Source organism: Catharus ustulatus, chromosome 1, assembly GCF_009819885.2.
Source record: "Catharus ustulatus isolate bCatUst1 chromosome 1, bCatUst1.pri.v2, whole genome shotgun sequence".
Taxonomy (NCBI): Eukaryota; Metazoa; Chordata; class Aves; order Passeriformes; family Turdidae; genus Catharus; species Catharus ustulatus.
In genome coordinates this window covers 28,295,174-28,310,282 of record NC_046221.1, presented here as the reverse complement: position 1 = coordinate 28,310,282, position 15,109 = coordinate 28,295,174, and the positions used below count along the sequence as shown (strand labels likewise).

General features: G+C 36.7%; 1 protein-coding gene across 4 annotated transcripts in view; it reads left to right on the top strand.

Annotated features, from left to right (window-relative positions):
* The window catches only part of THSD7A (thrombospondin type 1 domain containing 7A), a 286,252-nt gene that overhangs the window by 246,648 nt on the left and 24,495 nt on the right, over positions 1–15,109 (top strand). For all 4 annotated transcript variants that reach the window (XR_004419770.1, XM_033076380.1, XM_033076383.1 and 1 more), the window contains 5 exons: positions 8,282–8,460; positions 12,255–12,260; positions 12,971–13,104; positions 13,726–13,879; positions 14,653–14,794. Coding sequence is in view for 3 of the 4 variants with exons in the window: in XM_033076380.1 (XP_032932271.1) it covers positions 8,282–8,460; positions 12,255–12,260; positions 12,971–13,104; positions 13,726–13,879; positions 14,653–14,794 (615 nt within the window). In the remaining variant the exon portion in view is untranslated. The remainder of the gene's footprint in view (positions 1–8,281; positions 8,461–12,254; positions 12,261–12,970; positions 13,105–13,725; positions 13,880–14,652; positions 14,795–15,109) is intronic.

Below are 15,109 nucleotides of genomic sequence, written 5' to 3'. Positions count from 1 at the left end.
ATTATTTCCAAGCAGTTTTTATAGGATATGATTTGGTGAATTAACTCAGAATAGGAGAGACAACAAGACCAACATTTAAGGGAAGATATTTCCTGTCTGGTATCCAACTTGAACTTTGAAATCCTGAAATGGGAAATGGAGATAACTGAACTTCTTCAGCTGTGACAACAACCTCTAAATCTGACAAAAGGGACAAAGTGCACCCATACTGATGTTATTAATACATCATGAGATATGTTTCGTGATATATTCAAATGACACAAGAAATTCAAATTGTGAGACTTTCAAAAGTTTTATGTAAAGATTGCCATGTAAATTTACAAGGCCATGAACAGGCCAGTGTTGCAAGTCATGTTTTGAGTGGAAGGAATGAGAAGACAGACCTGCTCTGCTGTGCCAAAAAATTATATGCTGTTATTTTGCAAAAATGTTGCTTGGTTATCATCACAATTTAGTTGCTTTATTCAGAAAATAAAAGGGAAATAGAAGCAGAAGAATAAATACTTCAGGGCTCCTTTTCCTGCTTGACACATCTCATGTTCAAAAGACTTAGGAAGAGTTAACTACCCGACTGTTTCACAGACACCGAGGAGCTAAAGGACAGATGCGACATAAGGACCACCCTAAATTAATATACCCATCCAAGGAGTCTTTTGATAATTTTTGAAATTTTGTGTGCAGTTATGAAGTCCCGAGTGCAAACACATTTCTCAAAAAGATAGGAGTGACTTTAAAGAAAATAAAAGGCAAAATATAGTTAAATAACTCTATTGTTACTGCTAGGTAAGAAGGCGGCAGGATTCTGGGAGGAAGAGGGTAGAAGTCCTTCTGCAGAGGGTCCTTAGCTTTCTGTAGCTTAACAGGAGCTTCAAAAAAATCCCAAACAAGCAGCTGAAAGTAGACCTAAGTTCACAAGGTCATTTGTTTTTTCCTTACTTTCTTTTTTTATCTGTATTATATATGCCAAATATTTCGACTTTCATTTTCAAAATATTTTGTTTCACATTTGAGTTAAATTTATTGGTAAAAAAAGTTTACACTATTCAGTGGCCATTTGAAACATTCTACCACTGTTATTTTTCATCCATTCCAGTTCTGCACAATGTGGGGAGGGGCTAATAGCTTCCAGGTGTCAGCAGACGTGGTAACATCAGCTAAAAGTGGTAACTGAGGTGTTGTTTACCTAGATACATGAATTGCCCTTTCTCAGCTTCCTGCTTTTCAATACTGCATAAATAATTTTGTTGGAGAAATATAAAAACATATACTTGTCTAACTAGTGTGAGAGGGGCTTTTATTCTATTAGAAAAGCCACAGTTGTTTTTCATAGCTTTATCCCTGCCATGAGTAGTGTACTAGAGCTCTGTGGATAATGACACATATCTGCTAACAATCTGTCTCTGTGAATTTGTGAAAAAAATTGAGAGAGATTCCCTTCATTGTTCCTTTAAATTGTACCTTGGAATTTTCATGACAAAAAATCAAAAGCAAGCGACTGCCATGTTTATGAACTAGACTATTTGCTCTTCAGTATTTAGTTTTCCTCCACCAAGTATCAATTATGAATCATGACCCACATAAGCTGAGCAGTGTTTGTGTTTGTGTGCTCCTACTGAAGGCAAACAGTGTAGCATGGCAGACAGATGCAGCATTTTTATATAGGTCGTATTACTCTTCTTAATTCATGTCCGTTTACTGTTAAGACCTTAGGCACAGTCAAGCAGTCAGGATAGTTTGTCTGCTGCCTTATTAGTGTGAGATTATTTCCCCCTTCAGCATTAATTAAATGAGATGCATTGATTTGTGCTGACTCTACAAAGCCCTCTGTGACTACAAGGCTTATGTGGAGGATTAGAGAGGAATATCTGCGTATCAGTGAATACTTCTGCAACAGCTGCTAGGAGTATCAATGTGAATGGAGAAATTTTTTATTTAATTTCTTATATGTGCAATAAAATAAAATATTGTATGATATAACAGAGTCTATATAGTCCAAGGTGTCTGTCACAGCTTGCTTTATCCACTTTTATTAGGATCTGTATATGTGTTTTTTTACTCTCAATAGTCTAACCTGAAGCAATGCAAATTTATCCAGAAAAAAAAATCAGTGTTAAAATTTAATTGAGACTTTCCATTGAATGTTTATTCAAAAGTAAATATATTTCCCATAGGAAATTCTAATCTAGTATGGTCGTAAGCGTAGGTTCTCAAATTGTTATTAAGACTCTTTACTGTTTCATAGTCTATATATTTTCTCATATTTTTAAAAATCTGTTTAGATGTATGTCATGTGTTCTCTAGCAATATGTTACATATTGCCCTGCACCAAAAGTCCTACCTTAGGCCTCTGAATTCTGGTGCCTCTACATCTGCCTTGTCAACAGGACATCAGTCTTAAAGCAGTCATCTGTCAATCGAAAGTGCTGTAGTTAGTTCACCAGAGGAAGAATTACTGGTGCAGGAGATAGTTAAGCATGAACAATTGCTCTCAGATTTTGAGGCTTTGAAGGGTAATTCTGAAAAAGAAAATAAAAAAGTCTTATGGTGGTTGATCTGTCTTTCCATGGCTCAACAGAAATACGAATAGTCTCTAGAAATATGTATCTTCTGATACAAATGAATTGCAAATAGTTGTATATTTATTCATCCTGGAAGATTAGATCCATGAACTTTATATTTCCTGGAAAAAAAAAATAAAAATCTATGGGTACTGCATAAGTCACTTTGATATTGCAGGTTTTTTTCTTTGAAATGCAGCATGACATTTAGTCATGAAAGTAGGGACATAATTCTGTCAGTCCTAGGGACAAAAAAGTTCATGTAAACCTTTTGTGAGATGTTTATGTTTGCACCCTTCAACTGGAGTAGTCAGTCTGTTCCTACACATTGCACATGCAGTTTGTGGGGAAAAGTCTTATATCCTCGTACTTATCATGCTTTGTCATTAGAGAAAGTGTGAAGTCCATTAAAGTCCTCCCTTATAAATTATCCATCACATCTGTTAATTACTTTGCTCTAGCAGTCCAGATTTTATAGCCAATTAGCAATGGGACAGTAAACTTTTCCCTTCTACTAATGAGTTTGGTTCTCACTCCTAGCGGTTCAAAGCAATTTGTTAAATTGTGGTCCAGTAATCTTTAACGATAGAATATCCATGTTCTCACTCGTAACAACTGCCCATTTCACAGCCTTATAGGAGCTGAAATATTTGAGAAACTACTGGGAACAGACACAGGCCCTCAGATACACCTCTCTGGACCATGCAGGGCCCTGTACCACAGTACACCAGTCTCACTCTCCAGCATCCCTCAGATGCTGTGAGGAGAAGGAAGCAATGCAGGAAGCGTGTGGTGAAACACTTCAGTCAGGATGAGAAACAACAGGCAAAAAGTGAACTGCTGATGTCCAGAGAACATATCTTCAGCCTTACAGTGTTGGTTTTCTATTTCACTGTCCCTCCCTCGCCTTCTCAGCTCTTCTTCACAGACATTTCACTGCTCTCCTCCTTTCCTTCTCTCTGCATCTCTTGTATTTTAGGTATTTTAGCTTGGTAATTTCTTCATTGTTCTTTGAACCTCAAAGCCGTGGTAGTGCAATTTAGTGTATTTATGTTATTCAACCAGTCTGTGTGGTACCATTGGGTGATATTCCACCATAGAAACCCTTACCCACACACTAGAGGCTTGTTTCTGTAATAGGGTTCTATATTAACACACACACAAGGTTTGTCTAACACAACTGGCACCTTTTCAAGGGTGATTTGATCAAGCTGAAAACAATACTGAAAATTTAAAAATAGCTCCTTCACATCCTTTTCATGTCAGAAACTATGTATCTGCAACACCAGTGTCATTTACATGTAGTATTTCTGGTTTCTGCATTTCAATATTTTTCTACATAACAACATTCTGTCTTCTTGCTAACGTTTTTGCTGTGTGAACGAACATCTGAAATTTAACAAAAACAACAACACCAACCAAGTGTAAACTTTTCAAAGTTCCTGAACCTCTGCTTTCTTGGATTTGAGGGAGGATTGCTATGAATTTATGGAGATTATCCTTAATCACCCTAAAAGATAGCTGACTTCATACACAAAGAAAGGCATCTGAGGTGATGGCGAGTCCAAAGAAGCTTTTACTGAAAAGTACAATTTGATAGATAGTAAGTGGAGTGGAACAAGTAATTTGCAACAAGGAATTTATTTTTTTTATTTTCTCTTATTCCTGTCTGTAAGAAATTTGAAGTGTGCTTCTGCCTCAGTTCTAAGGTAGTCCAGTAGCATAGCTAAATGTTAAATAGTCTGTTGAGCAAAATATTGAGGCTCCTGAGAGGAAATATATGCCAAGGGATGAATATGCCAAAATTTTTTTGATGTCAGATATAACAAGGTCATTTTCATTCTGCATACTAATTACATATGGAATGCAAATCAGAGAGCCCAGTATTTGTATTTCTTCCCTTTGTCCTCTATTTTGATTTGTGAGAACATTCCTCGTTACATTTCACTCTCTGGCCAGAGGATACCAGCGTGAACTCTTGAGAGCATTTTGTTCTTTTTGTGCTTCACCAAGATATTACTTTTGGCAGGATGTTTATTTCTTTTCTCCTCTTTCTTTGTTTTCTATTCCCCTGCAGTGTCTCCTTACAATTCTCTTGACTTTATGTTCTGAGCCATTTATTTCCTCTTCCCTCTCACTATCTTTTCTTACCCTTTCCTCTCTTCCTCCATAGTCCCTCTTTTGTTTTGCATTTCCAATGTTGAATTGAATTCTGACTCTTTGCCATAAATGGAACTTCATAGAATTATAGAATATCCTGAGTTGGAAGGGACCCACAAGGATCACAGAGTCCAACTCCTGGCCCTGCACAGGACACCCCAAGAGTCACACCATGTACCTGAGAGCATGATCCAAACACTTCTTGAACTCTTTCAAACTTTTTGCTGTGACCACTTCCCTGGGGAGCTTGATCCAGTCCCCAACCACCCTCTCGGTGAAGAACATTTTTCTAATATATAATCTAATCTTTGTATTCTTCACTTATTTATTTTCTTTCCTTCTGTTTGGAGAAGCCATGAAATTCCTTTGTGGACCTCTTAACAGTGTTCTTAGTATACCAGTGGATAGGAGTGTTCTAATGCTTGCCTTGAATCTTACAAAAGAATAAGTATTCTTCTCTCTGTTCTCCAAAAATGCTCCCTACTTACAGAATCTCCGAGCCATACTATGTTGTTAGAGCTCATTTTAGGTGCTTTCATTGATAGACTCCATTCTTGTTCTCTTCTTGACATGTCTTTCCCATTCTTCTTGTTCAACTGTTTAACTTTCATACGTGGAGTTTAGGTCTTGATGCTTTTTTGAGAAAATAGGAAAGAGGGAGAGAGGAGCATCATAGGCCCGATATCATGAAGGAAAGAGCTGTATGGTGAAAGGAAGCTATTCCATGGAACGTGCAGGATTAAGGGCACAGTATAAGATTACAGTTCAGTATTTTTTCATTATAGAGTGTGTGGGTAATGTCATCTGGACCACTGCATCTTTTACAAAATGCATTGACATATTAACAGGTTGCAGTTTTCCATGCTATAACTCTTACTAAGACTCTGGATCTGTAATAGGATGCTGTTTTGCCTTTTTTGCATTCTATGGAAAACCAGTTCTAGTGGCTGACTTCAATGTAGACATTTCAGGGATAGTATAAAGGTTGCTCTAGTGATATTTCATTTGATAATTTATGGAATCATTTGGAATATAGCTCAGGGTAATTAAAATGTTACCTGGAAATTGCATATAGTATCATGTATTTGGTACAACTTCTGTCTGCAAGATTCTGAATATGTTGTTAAGCTTTTTGTCCTTGTTTGGATGAATTGAAGGGAAATGAAACAAAATAATTTCTAATTTGTCAATTGTTTTATTTTAGTATGTTCCACAGAGTCTCCTTTTGGTGGGCTATGAAGTGTTACCAAAATCCTGAAATACCATGGTATCCCAGAGAAGATCTTAGCAAAGACTGGGAAGATCCCTTTGAGGGTTGCTAAGACAAGCTCAGAGGACTATGGAAGTCATTAAAATAAAGTCTTCCTGAAGCAACCTGTATTCATTTAAGTTACCTACTTAAGGATATGCAATGTATATAAAAACACTTGAATTTGGGTTTTTCAGACCTTAATTACCAGATACAGAAATTTAACAAATGGTAAATGGCATAACTGTGTTATAGTAGGAAGGTTTCTCCAGAAAAAACGGCATTTAGAAGTTATGTTGAAATTTAAAAAAGCAGCATTTCAGAATCACAAGAAATTTCATAGAGCAATGAAATCTTCACTTAGTTCTATCAGACAATAAATTTCACTAAACATTTATTGTTTGGAAGGAACTGTTTCTTTTAACTTGCTTTGGGCTTTTTCTATTTTAATTCGATAACTTCCTGATTCTGTGAGTACATGGTTTTGTATAGCACCTGAAAGGACTTGTTGAAAGCTCATTTCTGGTGCAGGTACAAACTTTGGGATGTATACAATCAAACTTCAGTGTAGGATGGAGCTGTGAGATAGGGAAAATCACATATCTAGGACTCAGAGATGTCAGGTAAGGTTAAGTGTAATCTATTTTGCATCTATTACTGCAGGGCAATCTATGTCAGCACCTCTGATATGCAGGGATGTGATCCTCAAAAATGTATTTTGTCTAACACAGTGTCGTTTTCACATACTTTCACTGAACTGGTCACTCAAATAGCAATAGATATTTAATAAAAATTCACAGTAATAATATGCTAGTCATTTTAAGGAAGATACGTTTGGTGAGCATTAGTTTCACAGTCCTCAAGTCCAGGACATGTTCTACATATTTATTTAAATATTTAACACTTCTAAACAAAGTCAAACCATACAGAATAAAAAAATTACCTGAATTTGACCACAAAATACTCTAAATGCTAATTTAAAAAAAAACAAAACAAAAAAACAAAAAAAACCCCATAAAACGAAACCTTATTCTCTTTATATCTAAAAAAAATTAACTATATCTGAAACAAAAAATTAACTAGAAATAGGTATATAGAATTGAAATCTAAGTGTTTTGATTCTTTACAAACCTTGAGACTGGTTGTTACTGGTTGCTTTTAGAAGAGACAGAACAACTTTACTTGGAACCATAGGTTAAAAATAACTGGCATCTGATGAAAAGACTGATCCCTTTCAAATTTAAAAAATTCTATCTATCTGACAAACAATGGAAACATTTGAAGCCTAGGAAACCATGAAAATCTTTTGAGGATGAACTTAGCCGAGTATGTGCCAATTTTGCTAATGTTTTCATTAAATATTTTAATAAACTGTTTTAATAAAATATTTTAATACCATTTTAAATTCACCAGGGTTTTTAATCTGTAAATGGTAATGGTAAATACTTTGCAGATCTGGCACAGGAAAGGGGAGAAGAGAGTTCAGGGTAGAGTTGTAGTAAACATGCAGTAAGGGCCAGCTTTTCATTCAATATATTTTAGCTTCTCCCTTAAATATTGGAGTAAATTGCACATATTGTAGAGCAATGGCATATGTTGCTTTTGAAAGAAAGACATTTTCACTTATTCAGTGAATTGAGGCCTCATGTTGCTCCCTGCAGACCATGTCATACCCCCTTCCAACCTCTCTGGACCAATGACTTATCCAAAACAAACATCTGCTTTTCCATTCAGTGCAATTATTCAGTGTGCTACTGGGGGCAGATGGTTGTTAATCGGCAGATCATTAATGTGGCAGACTACTCTCTCCTTCTAGCCTTAGAAAGGTCACAAGGTGTTAAGTTCCCTTGCTCCAGGCTGGCAAGATGCATTTCTTCTCAGTTGGATTTTTGATGTATAACTGCAATTGAATTACTTGATACAGTTATGGAGTATCCTTTAAGTAAACCTTTTTCTCCTTAAAAAATTACGTATCATTTATACAGAGTAAGAATGATGCCACCAATAAATGGTTAGTGTCAATTGCACTGTAGCTGTCAGAAAGTTTGAATGCTGAAATCTGGAGAGTGTGAATCCTAATCAGATGGGATGATGAGCAGTGAGAATGATCAGCTGCTACTCTCACACAGTCTCCAGCTATATGTGTCAATTTTCTGCAGAATTTAATTTATCCCTAATGATGAAGAAATCTCTCTATTCGCACAGTACTGTCAAGTCAAACTTTGGAGAATCTAAATGAAGCAGACGAGGGCTTCAGGGAGAAGTCACAAACTGACATGCTGAAGAGATTTCACTTTCTTTTCCATTCATACAGGGTATATTGAGGAAGCCTGTATTATTCCATGTCCCTCAGACTGCAAGCTCAGTGAGTGGTCCAACTGGTCTCGCTGTAGTAAATCCTGTGGGAGTGGGGTCAAGGTTCGGTCTAAATGGCTTCGTGAAAAACCCTACAATGGTGGAAGACCCTGTCCAAAGCTAGATCACGTCAATCAGGTAATTTGATTCATATTTGCATTATTGATATAGCTTCTTCCATGCCGCAGATAACCCTTTTATTTGTATTTTTTGTTGTAGAAAACAGTGTAGCATAAGGAGCAGATAGGAGTATGTGTTGTTTAGAGTTCCTCAGGCAGTAAAGGATCTTTCTCATCTGCACAAATTTTGCATATTTTGTGAACTGCAGATTGCAGACAATAAAACATGCTTACCTGCAGATTTTGAAGACTGTGTTTCCAAATATCTCTTACCTGATTGGATTCTCCAAGAAAGATGGAGAGAAAATTTGTACAGATCCATGTAGTGACAGGACAAAGGGGAATGGCTCCAAACTGAGAGTATATTTATATTATATATTAGGAAGAAATTCTTCACTCAGAGGGTGGTGAGGCACTGGGATGCATTATGCAGAGAAGTTGTGCATGCCTCATCCCTGGAAATGTTCTAGGCCTGGTTGTATGGGGCTCTGAGCACACTGGTTCACTGGAAGGTCCCTGCCCATGGTAGGGGCTTGGAATTAGATGATCATTAATGTCCCTTCTAATTTTCTAATCTGTGACAGGGGGCAAAATGTCTCATTACAGTTGCTCAAACTGGCAAGGTTTTTATTGTTACTCCCTGACCATCTTAGATCAGAAAAGAAAACTCTCAGTCACACAGTATCATCCCAGTGTCCCTTAGTGGGTTCTCCTCAAGCTGGAGCTTGACCTTCTTGGGTAACTTGCCCTGGCAGTGCAAAAGTGCTTCCAGGCACAAAAGCTTTTCCAGTCAAAAAAGCTCTTCTAGTCACAAATTAACTTCTGAAGTCAGTCTTCCAGTTGTCCCACAAACTGCACTTGATACTGAAGTGTGGAGCAGCCTGACCATACAGTCTGGATCCTCTTCAAGTGAAACTAAACCATAAAATGTGATCCAAGAACACCCTGGAAGTGCTGGGATGCTTGGACCACTAATAAACATTTAATCTTTAGGACCAAGTTTAGCACTAGCCCAAGTTAAACCCCTGAAGTTTCTTTCCTTTGAGAGTTTTAGAAAGGAAAAACATTCCTTGTCAATTAACTTCTGTTCTTCAAAGTTGATTTATATTCATATTACTGTTGGATTTAATTTAGTCTGGAGAGGCATATTAAACAACCACGTGGTCTTTTCTGTAAATATTCAAAGATTTTTTAAAAATGTGCTCCTAATTTACATTTGAATAAAAATGCTTGTACTTAATATTATCCTATTGACATTTTGCTAGAACAAAATGAAATGCCTTGTTGATCTAATTTTCTACTTTAGGGGATGTAATTAGTTCTAATTTAAAAATCATAAGTGTTAAACCGCAGCTAATAAGCTAAGTTTGTGATCTACTTTAACAAAATATGAACTAGAATGAGGGTTGTTGGATTTGGGTCAGCATGTAAATATGCTTTAAATTAGGAGGAACATGTTTCAATAGGAGCAAATTATAGTCTATACAAAAGTACTTTTCCTTCTTTAATATTCATGTAGTACATAATAGGCGTGTATTTTTCTGCATCAAAGGTGATTTTGCTGGAGGTCTGTTAGCCACTTTTGTGCAGCACTATTGCCCTCTGCTGGTACTTTGACTCATTTGAGTTGTGGCTGCATGGTATTTGACAAATAATAATAGTTGATTCAAAGTATAATTATTGTAAAAATAAAATTGAAATATAGTACTTTCATGAGAAGGAAGATCCACAGATAATACAAGGATATTGAAGAATATAGAAACTGGATTTTTCATTTTTAAATACATTCCCTTTCAATCCAGAAACATGCAAAGAAATACACAGATAATCCAATTTTGAATTAGCTATTTAAACTAAATATGATCCACCATTCAGCTAGAAAAGAACTGACTTTTCAGAGTCATCATTCAATAATCATTCAATATAATGTGTTTTAGTTACATTTTTATTACTTACATATATAACATGCTTATTTGCATACATATGACCCACAGTGGAAAGATTGGATCTTTGGTCCCCTAGGTGTGTGTGCTATGATTTACAGAACTATGCTGTAAGTTGCCATCTAGGAATTATGAACCTGGGGAAGGACTACAGCATGTTGTTTAGCCCAGGGAACAGGAGATGGGAGGGAGAATGCTGGCAGTCTGTTCCATACGTAAAGGGCTGCTGCAAAGAAGGAGGAAATAATCCATTTTCCATGGCCATCATGGATAGGATAAAAAGCAGTGGGCTTACACTGCTGCAAGCAGATTTGGGTTAAGCCTTGGGAAAACTTTCTAACAGTAAGGCTGGAGAAACACTGAAATAAAATGCTTAAGACCTTGTTAAGAAGTTGTTCAGTGTCTCTCAGGGCTGACATGTCCCTGTGATTTGAGGAAGGACTGAGCACAGTGAAAGCTGGATGTGTCACTCCATGTCTTTCCTCCTGGGCCGTGCATGCCAGGGTGGCTCCCAAACCACATTCCAACTGAATAAACCTTTCTCAGTACCCACTTCAATAGGCTAAAAGACGTCATAATTACAGTAATAATAGAGTCAGGTTTGATATAAAATCATGTCAATGACCATCAGATGATTTCAAATGAAAGGACTAATCTGAGACTGAGAAGTTAAGGACATCCATCTTTTCATTGATAGAGGCATTATTTTCCCCTTATCAGGAGCAGGATGAGTATGCAATTCTTATACCACCCCTCTACTGTGGCCTGCAGTCACAGCTACATTGCCAGTAAGGTCAGGAGAGCACCACTCATGTGCAATGCCATATAAAGTCCTTCTCTGTCTTTCTGTCAAGATATCCAAATTTTATGTTACTGCAAAAGCTGTTGAGTGTGTGGGGATCGTATATTTCTTCTCATGCTAACGTGGGTCAGACATATAGACATTTCCCTGAATTAAGACTTTCCTATTCACATTTTGGAAATTCTGGAGAACAAATTTTCAACAGAGTCCAGTACCTTCCTTAAGATGTATTTTCACCACATACTTTTATACCTTTTATTGTTTAGGTAGTTCAGAGAAGGCCCAAGTATGCTGACTGTACTGGTGGTCTTGTGTATGGGCTGATCAGCTGTATGGTGATATCAGACTCTACACATTTAGTGGTCAAGGCATTTTATTTTCTGTGGTATTTTGTTGCAGGTTAGCTATCAAACCATCAACCCTCTTTTTCCACACAGAGAGAGTTACTGAAAAGAAATCAAGAACTTGTTTAAGACTTGTTTAAGTCTTAGATTATCCAGCAGTTTTAGTTGTGCTGACTTGATACCTAGAATGATATGTCAAATTAGCTGGTATATTTCAAGGCAATGGGCTTTAATTAATTTATGCATAATTAAGATATTCTATGAAGAACTTATGAACTTTGGAAGGATGAGAATTGACAGTTCCATTTACTTATTTGAATCCATTGCACTTAATGCTTTCAGAAGAATACACCATGGATTATCTGTTATCTAAGAGAGACTGGATTCCCCACTGTGTAAAAGTTTGGTACTCATTATAGGCAAAAACGGAAAACAGTTCAACTGTCTAACCAAGAGGCTAGGTAATTCACAGCTTCTTCCTACCAGTTGTGATTTTTAAAATTTATTTTCTTCCAAGGGCAAACTTTTTGCAAACTATCTGATGAGAGGAAAGGAGATCCATGAGAAAAAAGTTAATACCTTTTGCTTTGCAGAAGGAACTCAATATTATCTATAATAAAAGCTAAATTGATGCCATTTAAATACCTATGTTTCACTCTAATAATTCTAACTTTTTCTCTTTGCTTCTTTTTTTATTTTGGGTTCATGAAAATACTTTCTTCAGGCACAGGTAAGTGTCTATAAAACAGAGATTTAAGCTTAACATGTGCTTCTTGCTCAGCGTGTGCTGTCTGTCTCTTTTATTTTAATGTATGTTTGAGTCAGTACATGGAACACAGTAGAAATTGCTATATGACATGCCATTTAAAAATTTGTATTTAAATCTAAACATAATACTAATGCTGGTATACAAATATATTAGAGTGATTTTAAGCATGCAATGGATAAATAAAGTGAATCAATATATATTGGCATCATTTCTCTTGAGGTCACATCCCCTTAGTAATACAAAAATCCCATAGCTAATAACTGGGATAATAATATAGTAATAGTGGGATAGAATCATGGAGAAAATATGTGAAGGATAGAACTAAGGTGCTAGCCGAGTTTTAACGGCATTTTTTAAGAAGTTGTACTCATGAGCTAGCCTAGTTACAGACTTTATGTTAGTTGTGTTGATACTTTTGAAGGAAATGGCACAGCATGGGCTTAGTGACAGAGAAAACTAGAGAATCCATCATTCAATAGCTTCTGTGGTTTTGTTATTTCAGTAGTTTCCTAGCAAGTATTTAATCTGCATAATTACTATAATGTCTAAGTTACCAAGTTCATATTTTTATTCTTCCCAAAAAGAGAGCATTAATGTTTTTTCTGCATGATCACTTTTGCATGCTTATCTTATTTGTGTGCACCAAAACTGACACTGAATGTGGATTCCAGGTGTATGAGGTAGTCCCCTGCCACAGTGACTGCAGCCAGTACATATGGGTTACTGAACCCTGGAGTGTCTGCAAGGTGACCAATGTGGACTTAAAAGAGAATTGTGGAGAAGGAGTTCAAACAAGGAAAGTCAGGTAAAACAATATTGTTCCTCCTTCACTGTAAAGAATTTTCACTTTCAGTTTTGGCTGCATTTAATTTGATGTGATTCTGTGTAATGCCTAGTATTAAGTCCAGACCTGGACCCTAGCTAATATAAATCAGAATAGATTCCGAGAGTGCAATAGACTCTGTCTATTTGTTATGGATATAGGATTTGATTCCTAATTTAATCTATTGGTAATTAAAAGGCATCTGTGTAAATTAAGGATGAATACTAAGAATATAAAATTTTTGAAGTTTTAATAAGTCTCTATTTAACGTTATCAGCTGAAGTATGCACAAAATATATCTAAACCATAGATGATTTGCATTATTCTGGTTTAGCAGTAAACTAATGTCAAGCAAATCACCTGCCCAGGGGCTCTCAGCAAATCACTGATAGGGACTGTCTAAATTATGTACATGCCTTTATGTTGCTGTCATCTGTGAAAACAAGGATTGTATTTGCCTCTTCAGCTTTTCTTGCATATTCATAGATCGATATTTATTTCATTTATGTGCTGGCAAAATATCAAAATGTCTCAGAATGCTGTAGAACACATACCACATGAAATCCATGGCAAATGAAGTTTATGTGCAGTTCTTTGTTCCAGGTGCATGCTAAATACTGTGGATGGTCCTTCTGACACAGTAGAAGACTATCTATGTGATCCTGAAGAGATGCCACTTGGTGCCAGAAAGTGCACATTGCCATGTCCTGAGGACTGTGTTATGTCTGAATGGGGATCGTGGTCTCAGTGTTCATTGGTAAGAAGTATGCTGAAGGGTCACTTTTATAGTTTTGGGGGGATACTTTAAAAGTGTATGTATGATGTGTTTTGCAAAGATGCTGAACTAATTACACCTGTAAGTATCTATAGAAAGTGTCATCTTCAGGGTTGTTTTTTTTTGTTGTCTGCAAATAAAGTGTGACAGTACTTTCCATCAAGCTAAATTCCTCCAAAACACAAACTGAAATGTGCCTGATGATCACTCTTCCCAGCGTGGGGTGCCTTCTGTATGGTGGAATAGCTTTGGCAGTGGCTTGTGAGTCTGTCTTTGAGCCTCTGCATAGTGGCATAGTCACTGAACTAAAACTGTCACTATCCTGGTACGAGTGACAAAGTCTGCAGATCAAGACGCAGCATAGAAAAGTAATTTTGTTTATCTTCTCCCTTTCCTTCCTGAGAGCAATTTCAAAAAGAAATGTCAAAAAAAACCCCCAAAAAACCCAAAAGTGTTTCAGGAACTTCTGAGAGGCTTTGGTGCACTATATTATAGCATTTGGAAAGTGTGCATCTCAAATCCTCTTTATGAGTGAAATAGTTTCAAAGGACTGATACTGAAATATGCACTAGTTAGGAAAATAGAGTGGTGTTGCCAGGTTAAAGGAAAAAGAAAAGCCTTTCTCTTATGCGTTAGCACGAGCCTATTATTTTACATTTGTGTTTTGGGATGGGATTATTTAAAAGATTATTGCAATGCTGCATAAAGAGGTATCAGGGTGCCAAAATTAAGCTGTTTCCAATCTTACTTTCAAGCCATGCAATGGAAGTAGTGTCCGTGAAAGGTCGGCTGAATGCCTAAGACAACCAGATGATGGAAAGCCTTGTCCTGCTGCCACCGAGGCAGAAGCCTGCACTTTGAACAAGAACTGCTACCACTATGACTACAATGTGACAGGTATTTGTGCTCTAGTGACGGCCTGGGACCACATCTTACAGCTCATCTCCATTCACCTTACAGGATGAATTTTTCTGCGCTCTGTTCTTACCCAGAGGCAGCTGTGGAACTTGTGCTGAAAACCGATTCAGGCTGTTTGATTCAGATAAAATATTAAATTGAGAATTTGCATGTGAAATGTGCATGCTGTAACTCCAGGAAAAGTATTTGTCATATAATTTTGTGATTTACTCAAAATCCATATGGACAAAACCAAATATGAACTTTTCATGAAGGTGCTGTGACATTGACTATTTGCAGTGAAGGTCGCTGTTT